This window comes from Xiphophorus hellerii, chromosome 6 (genome assembly GCF_003331165.1).
Source record: "Xiphophorus hellerii strain 12219 chromosome 6, Xiphophorus_hellerii-4.1, whole genome shotgun sequence".
In the NCBI taxonomy this organism is placed as follows: Eukaryota; Metazoa; Chordata; class Actinopteri; order Cyprinodontiformes; family Poeciliidae; genus Xiphophorus; species Xiphophorus hellerii.
In genome coordinates, this window is record NC_045677.1 from 7445606 (window position 1) to 7465410 (window position 19805).

A 19805-nucleotide genomic window follows, 5' to 3' on the forward strand; every position below is an offset into this window, starting at 1 on the left:
GTAGTGACTGTAGCCTCACGTTTCCTCACAATCTCTTTGTGTGAGGGGGTGCGTGTGTGTGGGAGGATACTTTTGAGCTCCTTTCAGAGTGCAGCAAGGTGTACCTCGAGTAAATTAAATGTTTGCAAGTAGCATGTGAAGGATCATTTCCAGTTCAAACGCAACCAAAAACCCCATTAGGAGGAGGCTCAAGCGCACTTCTGCTACTGAGATCCAAGTCCAAGTAAAAAGAGCAGCTTTTTGTTTCAGTTCACAGTAAAATGCTGAGACGACAGATGTGTGGTACCTGTGAGCAGCTCCCTGATCTCCAGGTCGGTGGTCTTCCTCAGCAGTCGGACCAGAGCGGGTATCCCTCCGCAGTTCTTCAAGGCGATCTTGTTGTCGTCGTTGGCTTTGCCGTACACCAGGTTCCTCAGGGCTCCGCAGGCGCTGCGGTGAACATCTGTCAACCGGTGATCCAACAGGTCCACCAGCAGCTGGATGCCGCCCTGTCGGCGAATCTGCACACAAAGGAAAGAGTAAAGAGCTGCACACGTTGGAGCTTGTACAAAAAAAAAACGCGTTCCAGAATGTTTTCTCCATCAAAACTGGAAAATAATATACCAGTAACGGGCTGTATCGATACACTAATCTCACAGCACAATACGATACGCAATATTCTGTTCACGTACAATATATATCACAATATTCAGCAACTGATACGAGTTGATACATTTTGAAGATTTTCTGAAAGATTTCGGAGGGACAGAGTGATTTTGTGACCGTTCTATAGACTTGGATTATTATAACTGATGGTGCAATACTGGTGTAATAAATGTTTTTGTTATACATTTGTTATGCATTTGCTTTGTTTAAATGTTAATTGTGTGGCTTTGTGTATTTGGCTATGCAGAAAACTGATCTTCTTTCTCTTATTCACTTATATTAGATAATGTAATTGATCTATTTCACTTAATTAATTAATTAATTAATTGTAACTGGTTGTTTCATTACATGTCATTTTTAATGTACGTGTGCAACTGGGCAAAAAATATCACGTGTGACAGCTGTCATTTCACTCGTGAATTTGACATAAAACTCAAAGTAGGATTTAATGTATCAATACTCGGAGATGAAAAATCAATACTTTATGAGAAAAAATATTGATAAATATGGTAGAATCAATACAATTACACGGCCCTACTTACAAATGCCTCAAATTTTAAGGCCCCTTCTACATCAGCTGTGTTGGCGTGTGTGTGTGTGGGCGGGTGTGCGTGTGTGTGGGGGTGTGTGGGTGTGTGTGTGTGTGTGTGCAGCCCACACCACTTTTCTTCATCTAGACAATAAAAATGCTGGGCAAACTGGCTGTTCTCCATGAACAGTCATTTTTAGCTCTTAACAAAAAAAGAGGAGCTGTGCAGGGTTGACACTCATTCCAAATAAAAGGTAAAAACTGAGAGGCCTTAGATTGTAACTCATATACTGAACTTACATTGTTCAAACATTAATTCAACTATCATCCAAGTGAAGTATGTGTAAGTTTTATCACACAAAAATTGCAACACAACCCTATTTCAATCCAAAACTACCACCTGCAGCTTCATGCGATCCGATACTGGTAATCGACTCAAAGTTTGATTTCTCCTACAGGATTCTGACTTGTAGAGAGGTTACACTTTCCTCGCACTACAACAACATCATGAGTAACTTTTTGCCACTATGTGTGAAATCATGGCCTGAAAAGCAGATGTCTCTGTGGAACGGGAGGGCTCAAAGGACAACGCTGCTCTTTATGGCTGACAGCTGACGGGCATTTCGATCCTCTGTGATCATTTTGATGTGAACCAAAAGTGAAAAGCAGCACATACGACGTGTCAACAGCGCGAGGAGAATCTGTTCTCCAGCGGCTATACGTGTCAGATTCAGTGGTGCCTCAGAACTATAAATTCTGTGTGGTAAACACGCAAGTAAAGTAAATTATGTAACAGACACATTAATGTACCACGGCTAATGATTTTGGTTCTGTAGGTTGGGGATCTAAAGAGAGATTTTATTTTTTTACATATACCTATTCAATGCAGCTGGAAGGTAAAAATCCATCTCAACATATGCAGCCTTTAAAAGCTACTCTTCCAGAATCGACTTCCACTCATGATTCCACCACTTTCACTGCGACAGCTGAAGAAAATCACATTGACAGTGTGGACCGGCAAACACCATGTTTCAAGGAAGTGGTGCTACGTTCACTATCTGTCTGTTTAAGAAAATGTGTACATTTTCTAGGGGTTCCTCCTAAACAACAACTTAAGAAGGAATGTCATTTTCTGATGGTTTCCTGCTAGCTAGCTAGCTGGCTACATAATTCTGTTTTTAAAGAGCTAGCTAGCTACACATCTAGGTTTCAGGCAAAACCTAGCTAGCTATGTAGCTAGCTAGTTCTAGCTTCACAGCTAGAGAATAGTTAGCTAGTTGTTGTTTTTGCTGTTGTTGTCCAATAGTGAGCTCTGGCATTGTTTTGATCTGATCCGCCTTAACATACGTATTGCTCCGTGAGTTGACAAGGCAAATTTGGGTCCTGGTCCATCTTTTTTTATTAATAATTGAAATTGTTGTAGCACAGTTATTGCTCTGAGTGTGGATATGGGTGCCGATTGCCACATAATTTGTAGCCATTTCATGGTTTGGTTGAGGAGTTGAAAAACGCTCTACTATAAATCAATTCAAAACACTTAAGACAAAAACACATATCGCTAATGAAAATAGCATGTTCTCTTGTCCTTTCCATTTTGAAGAGTGGCTAAGCTACCTCTAGGCTACTTCTTATTGTAATCAACTTAATGAAAAAGTAAAGTATGTGCTTAAAAAACAGAAAATAAAAGAAAACATTTTGTTGTACTAAATACATCTACAGAAATCAAAAGGATTTGGGTTTTTCTATGTGATGCATCTGAAAAAGATGCATTGAAAAAAATCCATCTTTTTCAATAAAAGTTGCATTTATTTTAATGCGTTTCATAAATTTTAAGTGGGGATACGAATAAGTCTGGAGAATACGGCTGCTTTCTACTTTAGCTGAACTGGACAGGAAAAAACACAGCGCAGTAATGAAGACAAATAGGTGCAAAAAGGTAAGCGCTTCAAGGCAGATCACATTTATTCACTTGATGGGACTATGAAATATAGTTTTGATCCTCAGAAATTTAGATGCATTACACAAATGACAGACAGCTCCAGCTGTATTACTTCCTGGGAGACTGATCAGGCGGAAGGTCACACATATCCCTCGGTGTCGTTTCACCAATGAGGTGAAGGGCGAAACAATGTTTGGCCTACAGAGTTCAGTTCCTCCACACTTCATCAGTCTACTCGCTTTGTTTCACCTCGCACTCTGCGTTCGGTTGCCGGTGCCTGATTGCTGTTTGGAGAACTCGGTTCGGACTCATTTCCGTCGCCTCCGTAAGCGTCAATAAAGTGGAACTGAAATTCACAGGGTTGACACAGAGGAGACACACGGATCAGCGTTCTGCCGGACACAGAGCTCCGTCTCCATCCTTCGTCTGGATCCTTCGGCTCCAGACGAAGGATGGAGACGGAGCAGGAACCAGACGGCAGTCTGAGCCAGGCTCGGTGTTTGTGCCGGGGAGTTATGGTCTAATGCAGAGCGAAGCAGCAAGCCATACAGAGACACACGAGCCAAATGGAGCGCCCATCCAACGGAGACTAATCGCCTCGCCTTCAGGCAATGCACTAAATAACAATTTTATGCATTTGCACGTCTCGGTGTTACAGATAACGGCAGGATAACAATAAAGTAAATTGGCAGTCGTCAGATTTACAACCTGTCGTTATAGCATGTGGGCACTGTGTTATGAAGTTGTGTTGTCACACAGGAATAATTTATATTTAAGCAGTGTGATAAATATAACAGTGGCCAGGATATTAGCAGTCTCAGCTTGATAAGACAATACAATTAGTAAACTCTGTCTATGGCTAACTTTTTCAACTTTTGTCATGTCTTGAGATTTGCATTTTTTCTTTTTGGATGGATCAACATAAAGTACTATACATTTGTGAAGAGGAATGAAAATACTATGTGGTTTTTAAATCTTTTTTTTTTTTTACAAATGAAAATCTGAAAAGTTGGGGTGAATTTGTATTTGTTCAGGTCGTGATTTACCGCCTTTTCCTGTAGTTATAGCTACGACTTTGTATTTTTTTCCCCCCCTTTTGAGATAAAATAATTTTTGAAATGAACATGTAGAGACAGATCTTTCCACATTCTCATTTGCAAAACAGCTCAAACTCAGACACATTGCACGGAGAAAGTCTGTGAGCAACGCTTCGCCACAGACTCTGTCAGTACCGGACTTTGACAAACGTTTTTCACACCATCTAACCGGTTTTCCTCCCAGGTGGTCCTGGATTTAGCTCCATCCGTCTTCCCTTCAACTCTGACCAGCTTCCATGACCCTGGTGCAGAAAATCGTCCTGACGATGACCACCACATTTTGATGTGGTGGTCATCTGCCACACATAGTGTGATTAATGTAGGTTAGAAAGTTCAGGTTTGGCCTCCAAGCTGATAGAAACCACATCGACATATTTGGGAGTGCGACCAACTATTTGTCAGGATAAATACGAACAAGATGAGTTTCCACGGCTCAGGATTTTAAGACTTTCAGCTACATATTATTCTTCACATATTTAGATTAAAAGTTATTTTTTATTCAACCAAACAGTGTAATTCTGGAAATGACACAGCTGTCTTCCAGAAGATAATAAAACAAAAATAGCTGATAACTCTGCTGATTTTAATACACATTTGAGCAAAAACGGACAAATCAAAAGTCTTATTTATCTAGATTGACTATGGTATCAAATTATTTTTTTTCTAAACTTGGTAATCACTCAAAGGACTTTATTGGCTAGGTCTTTATTTATTTATTTAATTTTTTTCGCAATGAGACTTTAAGGTTGGAAGACCTCCTTGCCATCACCCTAATCTTCAGCTCAGAATGTAGTTTCGGACTTCGCCTGGCGATTGAGTTTGATGGTCTTGGTTTAGGAGTCCATAGGATTAATCTTTATGCTAATTAAATGACTTCTGAAGACAAATGGTGGCACTGAACTTTATTAAGCGGTATCATAAAAAAAGAGAAAGATCCAGAGGACCTATTCTTACTCTGCTTAGCAATCCAGAACAGGAACATTTAGTTTATATACTTCACTCAAGCCAGAGCAGAAATAAGAACAAACTTAGAATCCAGAGAAACTCCTATTAGTTTATCTAGATAAACTACTCATTAACTTAGATCAACATTTAGGATCATCTACTTTATAGACTCAAAGAAGGAGAACCAAGATGTAGTTTTAGTTTTATCAGATCAAGAATCCAGACAAACTCCCACTAGTTTATAAATTCTTATTCTTATTAAACATGGGGAACCAATACGTAGTTCTATACCTTTACCTTTTTATGCTTTCATTTTTCTCTTGTTTTGTTTGCACGTCCTCTAATTCATTGTGGAAGCACTTTGAACTGCCTTGTTGCTGAAAATGTGCTACATAAATAAAATTACCTTCCTTTAAATGGAATCTGAAAACAATGGCACACTTAAAGTTAAACAGAATTTTCAACCAATTGAAGACCATGTAATTTTACTTCCCCTTAACGATAACTCACTAAAATAAAATTTGTTATACCACAAAAACTGACGTTTGTGAGACAGTGCAGCCAAATGTGTAACAGGTAAGCCTATGGAGTATCATTACTATATGTGGTTTTTAAAATTAGAATATTTTAGCATTTATGTCAAGAACCTACACAAATATATCTGAGGCCGCTCGGTTCTGGTTACTTGTTGACAACTGACTTATTGATTCCAGTTTATTTTGATTACATTTAATCAGTGAAACCATTTTAAAGCAACCATTGCGTTGCATTGTCAGGCAACACGATTCTCCAAACAGAAACATATGCATATAAAGTGTCCCCCCCCCCCGTTGTGTGTTTTCTCTATGCTTTTGTTTTGACACTAACAGAAGGTACAGACTGAGGAATAATGAAAGCGCAGCATATTTTTATTTGATTTATTTTTTTCCCTCCCCGCAGGCTCCGGATCATTATCCATCTTCCCATTTCGGCTCTACCGCGAACGCAAACAGCTGTGCTGCAGAAGTCCGCGTGCTTCCACGGAGCGGAGGCAGATCCACGACTGACGCAGAGAAAAACGGGTTTTCAAAGAGACGCCCGAGTTCAGGCAAAAAAAAAAAGACTTCGGCAATGTTATTGGAAAATTTGATGAAGGTAAGGCAAAAGGTCATTTTATTTATATAGCACATTTTCAGCAACAAGGCAATACATAGTGCTTTACAGGAATTAAAAGGAAATAACAAAATAACAAACCAAAGGAAAGAGCAAAAGAAGAAAAAACTAATAACGTTGATCCAAAGTAAATAAACTAGATACTCATATTCAGGGTTGGTAAATAAGTAGAAGTAAGTATCCTCTGGTCTAATTTCTTTTCTGGGTTGGAAGAATAGGAGTCTAAAGCGTAATTTTGCTAAGGTAGTTTTTCTGGATTCTAAGTTTGTTCTAATCCCTGTTCTGGGTTGCTAAATAAGTGTAAGTATGTAAGTATCCCCTGGACTTTCTAAGTGTGCTCTTAATTTGTAAAAGTGAATTGACATTTTGCCCCAAAAGAAGTAAGGATGGGATGGAAAATAAAAAGTGGTGAAGATTTGTGGCGATTCAAAGGTGAAGTGAGTGAAACCAAACAAAGTTTTCTTCTGTGGTGGCGCTGATGCATCGTGTTATTAGAATCACTGGAAGTGAGATTCACACATATATACACAGTAACGCATGTTCTTATTGCATTTTGAGGTTGGATTCTGACTGTGTATACTTATTTTGGGAAAATTGTGGATTTCAATTGGAGTTAAACATTATTTGACACAATCTAGCGTAAATAATAACCGGAGTTGCCAGTTGGTACATGACATTAGGCCTTAATGAGGTTTAACGCATTTCCACAACAAAAACAACAACAATCTAAATCCCCAGCAGATTTGCACTCGAAGTTATATTTGAATTTTACCAACACGTTTCTTCTCGATGGAAGTAGTATGAACACTTTGGAGAAGTTAGACTTGAGTCTGAAATGCAGATGCGTGGACTTCATGTACAAATAAAAGTAAGATCACACATGATTTTCAGTTAAATAAAAAAAAAAAAGACAAGAGAGATCAGGCAAATGCAAACATTAAAAGTAAAAAAAGAAAAGAAAGAAAAAAATGTTGTTTTTTTAAATGTCTTGCTATTGTATTGTAGAACAGTATGGGATTGCTTACAGCGTAGTTAAAAGTTTTTAAAACAACTACATTTTTGAATTAAGGCCAAAAGGGAAATACAAGTATCTAATTCAGCTTCTCTATATTTGTACATCCTGAGTGCCGCATCAGTCACAAACCTCTCTGCATGTCACTTTACTGTTACTACTACTACTACCAATAATAATAACAATTTACATATTTTACAAAACAATTGGCATGTTGAAAATTATTTATACCCTTTTCTTCCTTTACCTCCGATTAAATGAGCCAATGAAATGCTCATAGTTGCTGAAAAGCTTTTTTGAATATTTTCACTGGCTTTAAAAAAAAAAAAAGTGTCACACTAAATCAGACATTTTGTCATAAGCTCAAATGTTTTGTTTATGTTGGAAGGTCTCCTTGACTCCACCCTAATCTTTAGGTATCTCCAGACGTACTGCATCAGGTTCAGATCAGAACTCAGGCTGCGTCGCTCTAGACCACAGGTCTCAAACTCCAGGCCTCGAGGGCCGCTGTCCTGCAGTTTTTAGATGTGCCACAGGTACAAAACACTGGAATGAAATGGCTTAATTACCTCCTTCTTGTGTACATAAGTTCTCCAGAGCCTTGCTAATGACCTAATTATTCTATTCAGGTGAGGTGCAGCAAAGGCACATCTAAAAGTTGCAGGACAGCGGCCCTTGAGGACTGGAGATTGATACCTCTGCTCTAGACTGTTACTATTACTTTAAAGCTGACTAGATTACAACATCTAAATCTACCAGGACTATGAATAATTAGAATTTCAATAACTTATTTCCCAATGAATTCCCAAACTCCCTGTTAGGTTAAAAAAACCTAGAACCGTCTTCTAGGTTATTTGATCATAACCTAGAAGACGCTAAAGGTACAGTAGCTCAAAAATATCTCCTCCTAGGACAGAGTGTTCCTGAGCTGTTCCCCCTTTCAGAGTTCAGTACCTCAGATTTGATCTTGTTGTCCCCAAAGCAGAGGTGCTGGAGGTAGGCTGCAGCGTTGGACTGGACCGACGGGAACTGATGCTGCAACATCTGGATCACCTCCGGCAGCTCTGGATCCCTCCAGCCAAACTCCCTGCAGACACACACACACACGCACACAACACAAATGTTACATGTTACCGAGCAGTTTGGTTTTGTACCGCGATCCTATTAAAACACACATGAGAAAACGGGGATTAACAGAAAAAGTGGGCCACAAACGCAGGCTGAAGATGAACCGAAAACAAGGAGGAGAAGAAAATACAAGATGTGTTTAAACAACACTTCAAACTGGCAATGTGCCAACAACTTGAGAAGATGTGTTTCGTTTTATTTAACCCTCACCACACAACAGCTGCCATGTGATGCAGCATTTATAACTTTGTCATGATGTTCAGGAAACCTAAATCTTTTCTACGATGTCTATACACACCCTTGGACTCCAGCGGCAGCGAACGCATGGCAACATTTCAGGAAGGTATAAATAAAATTACATAGTTTTTCACTGGGTATGTGCATACTTAAGCCCTATTTTGAATATGCTTTCCATTAACACAACACTAAAACATAAAAAAATAGGAACAAACAGTCAAAAATATGAAGTTTATGTAAATGTGGGATTGTGGAAGAGCAAATGATGTCAAACTCTTCAGAAATGGGATGAATTACATGTAGTGAGATTTTGTGGTACATATTTGCTAATGTTAAATGCCATTACATATATATATATATATATATATATATATATATATATATAATTGAAGTAAAATGAATCTCACAAATCCCTGTCTGGTTTCTGAATGTGTTTGATATTGACCGGTGAATTTTAGCTCTTATTGAGAACTCTTCCTTTGAAAATGACTATTTTGAAGTAAACAAGAAATTAATTCCTCAGTTTCTCTGCCGTGTTGACAAAGTCCTCAGATTCAGACTCATCTCCAGCTATGCTAGACTGTGGTCAAATATAACTAAAATATCCACCATTTTAAAATCATTTCTGAATCAGAATTGTCTGTATTTGGTAAAAAAAAGAAGAAACTTTGACACAATGGCAGAATACTGTGACTCTTAGCCAAAGGCGGTGATGACGGAACAACCTTCTAGAGGCACTAAGATATAGGGAATTTAAAATTATTTTTTTAAGATGAGGTATTTCTGGTCCAAATATAAAATATAAAAACAATAGGACTGATGAAACCTGTATGTGTTTCATCAGTCCTAAGTTTCTGAGTCACTACTGACAGTGACTCAGAAACCAATATTTTCAGTTGAAGGAAACATAAACAGGAAACTTTTTCTTTGGCATTAGGATCAAAACAAAATTAGACAAACATAAATAGCAAATACTCAAACCCGTAACGGATTACTTTGCAATGACTACTAAACTTTAAAGCGCTGTTTTGTTTGATTTACAAGGACAACAAACTGGGATGATACAGCTTACCTAAAAATCTAACAAAAAAATCTTGTTTCGGTTCTTTCTTATGAACTAGAGATCTCGTGCCGTCTTGTTTTGTTAGTGGAAAGGAACAAAACTTTCAAAGATGACTCACTCAAATGTGAGTAGTTCTTGACTTTTCTTTGCGTGTACAAACTTGAACTGATTTGGTGGCTTTGACACACAACATACTCCCCCTTTATACCCTACAGTTATTCTCCACCTGTCTGCAAATCATTTTGTACCCAAGATAAGTATTTAAAAGAAAAAAAGCTATGTAATAATGGAGGAACAAAGTCTTAAAAAGGCTAAAATCTTATGAATAACTTAATGTCTAATTTCTTTTTAAAATTTTATATTTATTCTGGTTTGCATCCGTGTTTGGACCAGCAGATATGTTGCGAAATATGACTAATGACGAGTATAACTAAGCAAATTTCTGCTGGTAGATATGATTTAATGAATAAGAATGTAACCACATTTAGATACAGAACAGATAATACGTGATTAGTTCATCATTGGTTACCAAAGCAGGTGCAAAACGTACCTTTAATATCCTGCTATAGGCGGCACCAAGTTGAGCACAAACCAACCAAGACTACTAAGATATGAGGATTTTAAGAAGGGCCAAATTCCCAGCCAGCTCCGAAGCAGTCAGTAATTACAATTGTTTTGCAGAAGAGAAGAAAGATTAGGGCTTTAGCCAATGTGGGGTCTTACTCCTGCTGTGATGTTTGGCTGCGGCTTCAAAATGCCCCAGCTGCTCCGGTTTTAGCACCTTAGCAGGGGTCTACAGTGACGCACCCTCGGGGTTGTTCTTCTGGCATTAAGACACGCCAACATTAAGACGCGCGTTATGTCTCACCATACGCATGTGTGAGCTTTTGTGTATGAGGGTGGAGGGGGGGTGGAAGAAGAAATATGGACTGATGTGAAAAAGAAGCAAACGGAGAGAAAGAGGTCTGGGTGGGAGACGAAAGTTCATCAATAAAGATCATCTGTGGGACCGACCGAGCCTACTACCGGATCGGTGAAAAGTTTCATTCCCAAACTCGGTTCCCCCAACTCCTGATGCTACCCGGGTGCTAATTCAGCAGCACAATTGTTTTACTACGCTCTGCTATGTTTAAGCATTCTCCGCATGCGTCGTCTCCGTTCCACCTGAGCTTCCTCCCACTTTGATTTGAATCTCTCTGACAGTGCAGGAGAAGTTTGGGCTCGGCACAGATTCTCCATTTGCTCGGTTCTCGTGTGGAACTCGTTTCTCTTTGATGTCTCTTATTCTGGATGCAAAAAACAGCCTAACATCCCCATGGAGATGATTTCTGTTGGGTCTAATCTAAAATAAACACACGGACGGACACCCCCGCACACACACACACACACCCCCACACACACACACACACCCACACGCATTCACACATTCACGTAGTGCCGTAGGTCAGCGTGCCTCTTTGAAAAGTATTAGCCATCACACACACACACAGTTTTGTGTCCTACTATAGGAGCCAACAAACACTCGTTGGCTTTGCACACACAGTCAGCCATCAAAGGGTGAACAAAGGAGTCAGGATTAGAAAGCTTTTGTCTCTAAGTTTTATAATGGCTGATGTTATAAACCCAGTGCTTGGGAAAAAAACGGAATAGAATGATTTCAAAGCCTATCTCCTCCTTTCTCTCTCTCTTTTTTATAACAATTCTCTATTTTTGAAAATCTCTTGTCTCAACGCCTTCCATTCATCACCGGCTCGCCTCGAGGCACTTTCCCACATCAGCATCCGCAACCATTTACTGCTCTGCACAGGCACAGAAGCATGTGGCCCAATGGGACGTTATTAAAGATGACATACCCTCGTGTAGGTCATCTCTCGGGTTAACAAGCTGATAAGACATCTGATGCTACGCCCGAGCGAGCTAATACGAGTTTATCTACGTGTTTACGTCTATTTTTTGCCATGTACTAACAAGAAAGCTGAAAACCAGCCACAAACCGGGGCGTCTGTAGCACACATTACTCGTGATGGCTTGTTTTTAGATGAAGCTAGCCCAGGCGGCTAATTAGCTGTGATTAAAATGGAAAACGTAGAACATGACTATGTACTGTTAAAACATTAAATCAGAATTATTTTTTTTCCTCTCTTAGCTGAATTATGATGAAATTGATTTTCATTCTTTTTTTTCTTTTTTTTTTTTAGCTTTCTTCATATGTTCAAATATTTTCCAAACGGATGATGATGTCATGGCTTAGCAAGCTTTTAATTGAGGGTGTATTTTAAAGCTTCCTTATCAGGAAGAAAGTTGCTGACCTCCACAAATCTAGTTAACCTTCGGGTCCAATTTCCAGATGTTTCCGATCCAGTAACTTTTCAAGTCTAGTGTGTTAATCTGTTGCACGTAAAACCATGCAAGCCTTTTGTTTTATTGACTTTGGATGGGAGTTGCTATAGACACAAAATCCCAAAATGACTTGAATCAGTATATGGGAACACAAAATCTTTACCAGCATAAGCGGAAACTAAAGGCATTTTCCATCCAGCAGCATTTCGATGAATACTGGTTAGTGATCTGCCCAAACAAATTCATTGGTTAAAATAGTTTTTGTGCATCATCCTCAATAAGTTATTTTCTTCAGATTCAAATGAGCAACTAGTTTACGACTGGACAGACACAACACTGCAAAAACACAAACTCTTACCAAGTAATTTTGGTCTAGTTTTTAGTGCAAATGTAATAGTACAGTTGAAATGAGACAAAACTAACTGAAAAGTAACTTTTTTAGCTAGATATAGGAACTTGATTTAATATTGATGAAAAAGTACTAGTTCCACTCTTGTTTCACTTATAACAAGACATTTTCCCCGTGTTATAAGTTTAGTCTGTCTTATTTCAAGTGTGATAAGATATTTACACTAAAAACTGGACCAACGTTTTCAAGTTTCGGCAGCAAAGAACAAGTACACTTCACAAATTTTGTATTACTTCAGAAAATATTTGTATTACGTCAGAAAGTGAAACTCAAGTCTATAAAGACATTAAAGTAAGTAAAATGTTTCAAACCTCTTGATGCACTACCTCCAGCCTCAGTCCTGTGAAGCGCTCCCCGGTCCCCCTTTGACAATCCTCTGAATCATCTCTGTGTCTGATGTACCTTTTTCCTTCCACTGAACTTCCCACAAATACACAACTCTGTACAGACAGCTTTTTAAGCAACGCCCTCACTCATCTTACAGCCACTGAAATGGCTGTCCTCTGGTCGTCTGTCCAGTCAGCAGTCCTCCCTGTGACTGTGCAGCCTTCTGACCCAGACCGAGACACTTTAGAGGGTCAGGAAACCTTTACATGGGTTTTGAATTAATTCGCTGATTAGGGTGTGACACCATGTGATCCCAATATGTCACTTTTTCAACAACATTCACTGGATTCTTGGTTTTGCGCACACACAGATGGATCAGAGACATAAGCAGAGGTTTGAGGGTTGACTTTAAGTCCGCATTGCTTATCCGAATGTTTCATTTGATTGTTGAGTCATGCGGAAAACGTGTAAGTTATGGATCAGATCATCTGAAACTTTTTTTTTTGATCTATTGCTGTTGCTGGTTTTTCTTCCATGCCTCCTATACGCTTCTACATGTGACCCTCAAATGATCATGACAGCATTGACATGTCCTGTGGACATGAAGGTGGATGTGCAGAAGATTGAAACTTTACTTTACTGTAAAGCAAATTTACAGTGACAGACAGTCCAATTATAACAACAACAAGAAAAAAAAAGACAGCTGAAGACAAATTACTTGTCAAGGCTGTTGGCAGGACAGAAAATGGGTCTGTTCTGGAACAGCAGGCTTTAAATGGGGTGTGTTTGTAACCTTTGGGCCCCTGCCTAGAGCCCCTTAATGCTGGTAAGCAGTGATGATGTGCTACAATGTTTGATTAAGAATCCTTAAATTTCCATTTCAACTTTGTTCATATGGCACGTTCAGCAATTCAATGTTCTTTACAAAAAAATTTCTAATATAATACAATAAATAAACAAAAAAATAAGATTACATTGCAGATAAAGAGAAGTTATGAAAAGTTGCAGTCCAGACTGAAACTAATGATGTTCCAATTATTGGTAATCAAAGGCAAGTCGAACCAAATGTGGTTTTCGTCTTGATTTAAAGGAGCTCAATGTTTCTGCATTTTTGCACTTTTCTGGACGTTTGTTCCATATTAGAGCGGATTAGATACATCTGAACAGTGGCGCAAATAATTTTTTAGGTGTTTAAAGGCAAATACATACTCTGTAGGCATTATTTTACTTGAGGTGACAACAACAACAAAAAAAGTTGTGTCAAATCAGGACATTGTCTTCTAGTGTAGAACTCTTAGAAAGTTCACTTAGGGCCCTCCTACTGACACATTTATATGTAATAGTTGTCAGAAACTACACGATGAAAAAGGTTTTGTACAGACTATGCATCAAGAGCAAGAGTTCCCTAACCATGGCTGAATGTCATAGTTCAGCCATAGTTAGAAAATGTCATTCCTGGGTAAAAACCACTGCTGATCCAAAACGCCACAACTGCACATTAATCATTTACCAAAAGAAAGCGGACTGACAATGACAAAAAAGGCAAAGCTTCCAGGAATTATTTGAGCCTACAAACCTCTGGTTATACTTTGTAGTTCGTGGCCGACCCAGTGATACGCGTGTCTTACAGTTTTAAAAGAATCCCAAAGCCTCATGCTTTCCTCACCGTGCTTCAGGGTTAATATGAGATGTTTGCACCCAAATTTCCTGACTCTCCGTTGTGGCTGAGGGTCTCCACTTATAGAGAATTGACTTTTCATTTGAAAAATCCTGATCCCTAATCAGACCAAAAATAACCCAAAGTGATAACCACATATACCTACGAGTGACTATGAGTAATAAATAGAACATTATTTTCAACCATTGCTTGCTAAAGTAGAGTATGAAATATCCCACTGTAGACAGCACCTATTTTCACCCGGAAGGAAATACTGCAGCGCTGCTTGTTTTATGGGTGTGATCACACGTGCCAATAACCATTTAAGAAATTGCATTCAGTTTGCTGCAATTGGTTGTTACTTTCACCATTACGTCCATAGGGAGCAGCAAGGGTGCTTTGCCTTGTTTTAACACTTTTTTGAGTTCAATAAATTGTGTAACAGCAAATGAGTGTAAAGGGCTAAAATCAAAGTTTACTAATTCTACAGTCACACTATTAGCGCTACAACGCTAATAGTTAGAAAAGTGTTACCTGATCTGATGTTTATGTCACTACTGTTGTTTAGATGTAAAGTCTATTTAAGGACAAGTTCAGTGTTTCACCAATGATTGCTCTTTGGTAAAGATGAAAATAATAATAAAAATCAAAGTCAGGAGCTGAAATTGGAACTAGCCAGCCAAATGAGCACAGCCAACACAAGTCACCTGAACAGACGATGAAGACACAATGGGTGACGAAAGCAACCAGTAGATAAACGGATGGCATGATGAATGGGTAGGCGAGAAGCCAAAGGAGAGAATAAGGATTGCTGAGTCGCCAAAAACAAAACAAAACAAACAAAAAAAACCCTGAAACATAGGTGCGCAAACTGACAGCTACTGACAGTCTGCGCAGCTGTCAGTAGGCTGCGTAGACTGACAGCGCAGCCTTTTTACTTGAATTTTTTTTAACCTAATTTCAAATCCAGTTAATTCTGACATAATGAGCGATCCCAGTTCAATGAGCCACTAAATGGGTGACAGTAACAAATGTGAAATGTTGCCATGCTACCGTTAACATTTGCATCAGATATTAGTGCCATGTAGAGATGATGGAGAGATTCGGTGGATGAGACAAAAGGTCAGATAGACAAAAATGTACATTACGTAAGAATAAATAGTTGGATTACTTTGTCATTCTTTGCTCGGCTTGATTTTGATTCCACACAAGGAATTCGGGGTCGTACCTATCGAGGGGGGACAGGCAGAGAGAAACAAGAGAGTTGTAGACGTTCGGTGTCTTGCAAGAAGATGTTCATGTAATTGTCAAAAAAAATGATGATGATTAGTAAATAGATATCAAGACGCAATCGCTAGACTCATCTTTCTCTCTCAACATTTAGTTATCAGGCAATGGGTGGAGGAGGTCCAGGTGGAGGGCATGCATGCTGGGTGAGTGGAGGGAAGATGGTGAGCATGACAGGTAAAGAGAGGGTCGGTGTTGGAGATAAAAATAGCTTGTTTTCATTTTTCTATACCTATAGGGTTAACTTCTGTAGAGATGTATGTCTACTTGAGGTTTTATTAATTTTATTATCACTTAGAGTATAATTAAGAACTTCCTTTTAAGAATTGTTGGATGGCTACTTCAGCAATGTCCTTATCATAAGCATGTTTACGTCCAATAAAGTAATTTTCTTGAGTGTTTGAGGGTAAGGTTTTACGAGAATGTATTTTCCTGGCCCGCACGTTTAGAGATCACGAGTGGTAACGATGTAAGCACTAAAGATCTAAGCTGACATCTTGGTTAGTCTTGGAAACCTGATATTTCTGATTATTCCATACTCTTCTTTTTGTCAGTAAATCCCACAAAAAAAGGGAAATGATAATGTCTCCAAATGATAAACAAAAGCTCCAGCTGCTGTTTTCTAGACGGTTGAATGACTCAACGTGGGAAAATCTGAGGATTTAGATGAGAGTTTAACGTGGCAGTTTAAGTTTTATGAAATCTTAGATTTTATGAAGTCTTGGGCTCTTGTGATCGATAGTATTTTATTACATAAAATGACACTGTTTGTAACTGGGTTTAAATATGAATCTGAATTTGAAAAAGTAGGAATATTCTGTTTAAGAATATTTTAATCCCAATTTGCTAGATCAACACAAGCTACTCTACAGTTCACCTAAACACACATTGCCCTACAATTCATTTAAGGTTGTATCTGATTCGACACAACGAAGCTGCAGTCTTACAAAAACCCCAAGGGTTACAGACAATATTTTCACACAGAGCAGTTTACTGTAGCGCTAGGTGACGTTAGCGTACGCCCTCTGTTTCGATATGACTCTTCTGTTAATTTGGTTTTGCAACATAATTCAACGTAGTTGGACAAAACTTACAGATCACAAAAATCACAAAATTCAATTTCTAATGTTTCAGGCGCTTTCTGTGCACAGTGAGAAGAGTCGTCACGGAGTAAGGAGGCTGCAGCAGCCAATACAAGCTCTGTTATACTATGAACTTCTTTGTTAAGGAACCCAAGATTAGCAACAAAACATACCCATTAGGGAAACACAACTGTACGCACGTATGCTGCATTAAAAAAAAAAACCCACTATTACTATATCACAGAAAGTTAAAGCAACAGACACTAGGAGTTGGGTCTAGTCATATAGCGAATAAAGGCCCAAAACCCAGGATTGGATCTAGATAGCTCGCATTGAAATCAGAAGAATCGGACAAAATTTTGAATAAATTATATATATAGGCAAGAACTGCACCCATTTATTTAAAAATTTCTAACCGTAAGCCATTTATTTTCGGGAGTTGCCTTGAAAGCGCATTTTGTTGTGCGCTGGAGCTACATAGACGGACTAAGCTGAACTGAATTAAAGTGAAGTAATGGGATTTGTTGACAGAGAGACACAGATGTATTATTGATCAAGTTAACGTTACCCCAGATCACTTGTTGATTTTATGCTTTCAGCATCTATGCACCACAAATTTGGAACAAACTTCCAGAAAACTGTAAAACAGCTGAAACACTGACTTCCTTTAAATCTAGACTAAAAACCCACCTGTTTAGAATTGTATTTGAAACGTAATCAATTACAAATTTATTGATGGAACTTCACTTAATGTCGTGTTTTGATTGTTGATTCTATGTTGCTTTGTGTTTCTGTGTTTGTAATGATGTAAAGCACTTTGAAATGCCTTGCTGCTGAAATGTGCTAGACAAATAAAATTTGATTGATTGATTGATTGATTATGAGTGTAGTCTTGGGGGCGGGGGGAGGAGCCTCACGTTAATGGAGGAGCTAGGCATGGTTAGCGCTGACCCTGAGCGCGCATGTCGTGCACATTAAGCAAAAATGCTATGGGTTGGCAAGTCTGCTTATTCAATGAGGCAGGGCAGATGTGTTGAGGGCACAAAACAATGATGCCGGAGCAAAAGAGTGAGCAAACAGAAACGGCGGGTGCAATGTGCACAGAGAAATAACCACTTGGACGATGGGTGAAGAAAAGAGCAATGAAAACTGCAGGAACAGTTTTGAGAAGTAAAAGTACACATAATTTATTTTTTTAACTGTTTCTAGAACAGCATGACACTCTGATGGCGCAAAACGTGAGCTGAAATGCCAAAGTGAGAGACTTGAGCTCGAATCAGACTGTTTCTGTTGTTTACATCAGCTAGTAAAGAGAAGGGGAAAAAAAATCTAAGACATCTTCAAATTCTAGTTTTAGTGCCTGAGTAGTGCTAAAGAGGGAAGAAACAGCCTTTAAAACAGCTATTAAGCTTTCTGTCTTTTATGCGCATCTCTCTTGCTGGTCCTTTTTTTTATTTTTTTTTATCTCAGCACGCCTCCACTGCACCTTCACGCAGTGCTCTGCTTCTCTAGAAGCAAATTTCCTGCAGGTTTTTCCACCTCAAGCGTTTCTCCCGGACGCACCGAATGTAGCCGATCGATGCCGACAGAGAGGAATGTCACACCTGACTGTGATGGTGAGGTTTAAAACCGGCTCTAGAGGTGCTGCGCAGGCATTCAAACAGCTGAGTGAGCGAGCTTTAACACCGGTCAAACCGGAGGGGACGGTGAAAGATGTGGCATGACGTGCGCCTCATACTAAAGCCCAGATTCAGCCAACCTTTTGTCTACAAAAAAACCGTCAAACCCCGACAGTCAATTGTCCGCTGCCGCAGACTTTTGTAGCAGCACTTGTCTTTGGCACCCATTTGTTGTTCACTTCTAGATGCTGTCAGTATCAATATTTCTCCTCAATGCTCGAAACAAAAACAAAAACAAACAAAAAAAATTCTTTGGTGAATCTGGCCCTCAGTAAGTTTTGTGAAAGTGGAAAGGAAGCAGAGCAAAGGGCTTCATCAACAAGTCAGAGCATTAATGTCTTTTTTTCTTTTTTCCTCACCTTGGGTCCTTTTGGATGCTGTCCACCGATGGAGACCTGCCCAGAGCAGGTTCAGGGGGAAGGGCCGGGCCCGACTTGCTGTAAGGGGACTCGGTGGAGGGACAGAACTGCAGAGTGCGGTACGGATTGGCGTAGTCGGCCGCCCCGCCTCCCGTGGCGAAGCTGGCTCTCTGGAAGGTGCCGGCGGCGCTCTGGCTTCCCGTTCGCTGCAAGGGGATTGGGTCAACACCGGGGGAGGACGGGGCTAGAGTGGGAAGAGGAGCGTAAGGATGAAACAGATAGTTGAGGACCTCTTGGTACAGCTGGTTTACCACTGGGGGGTTTAAGGTAGGCGAGGAGGGGGTTTCAGTCAGCAGGGAAAGGGGGAAGGAGAAGCAAAGCACAGGCAAACGAGCCCCCCCGCCAAACCCCAGGATCCACGCACGGGAAGCAGGAGCAGTAGAAAGCAACGACACCGGGGGGAAAAGTAAAACAAAAGCACACGTCATGAGACAAATACAGACAACTTCAGCTGGACAAGTGGGACATCAAATGAAAGTATTTATTTGAAAAGTGTACGCCTTGTTAGTGTAGAGACAAGCATAAAAACGTGAAAAACGTGACAATTACAGTGGATTTTTGTTCTACGTCGGACACACTGTATTAGCTTATGGTTGTATGAATGTGGAGAAGTTAAAGGAGTACGAATATATTCTCAAGCCGATTCCCGTCTCTTAGTGGACTTTTGAACTGTTCTTTTTTACAAACTTCCACTTAAAATTTCTAGACTTTATACAAGTAATTAACAAAATACGACATTAACATCATTTAAACATCACATTGATATATACATAAAACTAGTTTCTTATTTGCCCATAAACTTCCACTGAAGTTTTATACTTTTCTTTATTTCTACTGTGTTGCTAGGCTAACGCTAGC

The 19805-nt window shown here is 39.4% G+C and overlaps 1 protein-coding gene across 8 annotated transcripts in view; it reads right to left on the reverse strand.

Annotated features, from left to right (window-relative positions):
* The window catches only part of ctnnd2b (catenin (cadherin-associated protein), delta 2b), a 160999-nt gene that overhangs the window by 40756 nt on the left and 100438 nt on the right, over nt 1-19805 (reverse strand). For 6 of the 8 annotated variants that reach the window (XM_032566242.1, XM_032566246.1, XM_032566243.1 and 3 more), the window contains 4 exons: nt 18888-19131; nt 15652-15708; nt 8274-8406; nt 287-500 (listed from right to left, as the gene is read on the reverse strand). In XM_032566242.1, the coding sequence (XP_032422133.1) occupies nt 287-500; nt 8274-8406; nt 15652-15708; nt 18888-19131 (648 nt within the window). The remainder of the gene's footprint in view (nt 1-286; nt 501-8273; nt 8407-15651; nt 15709-18887; nt 19132-19805) is intronic. The other 2 variants (XM_032566244.1, XM_032566245.1) reach the window with 1 other exon arrangement.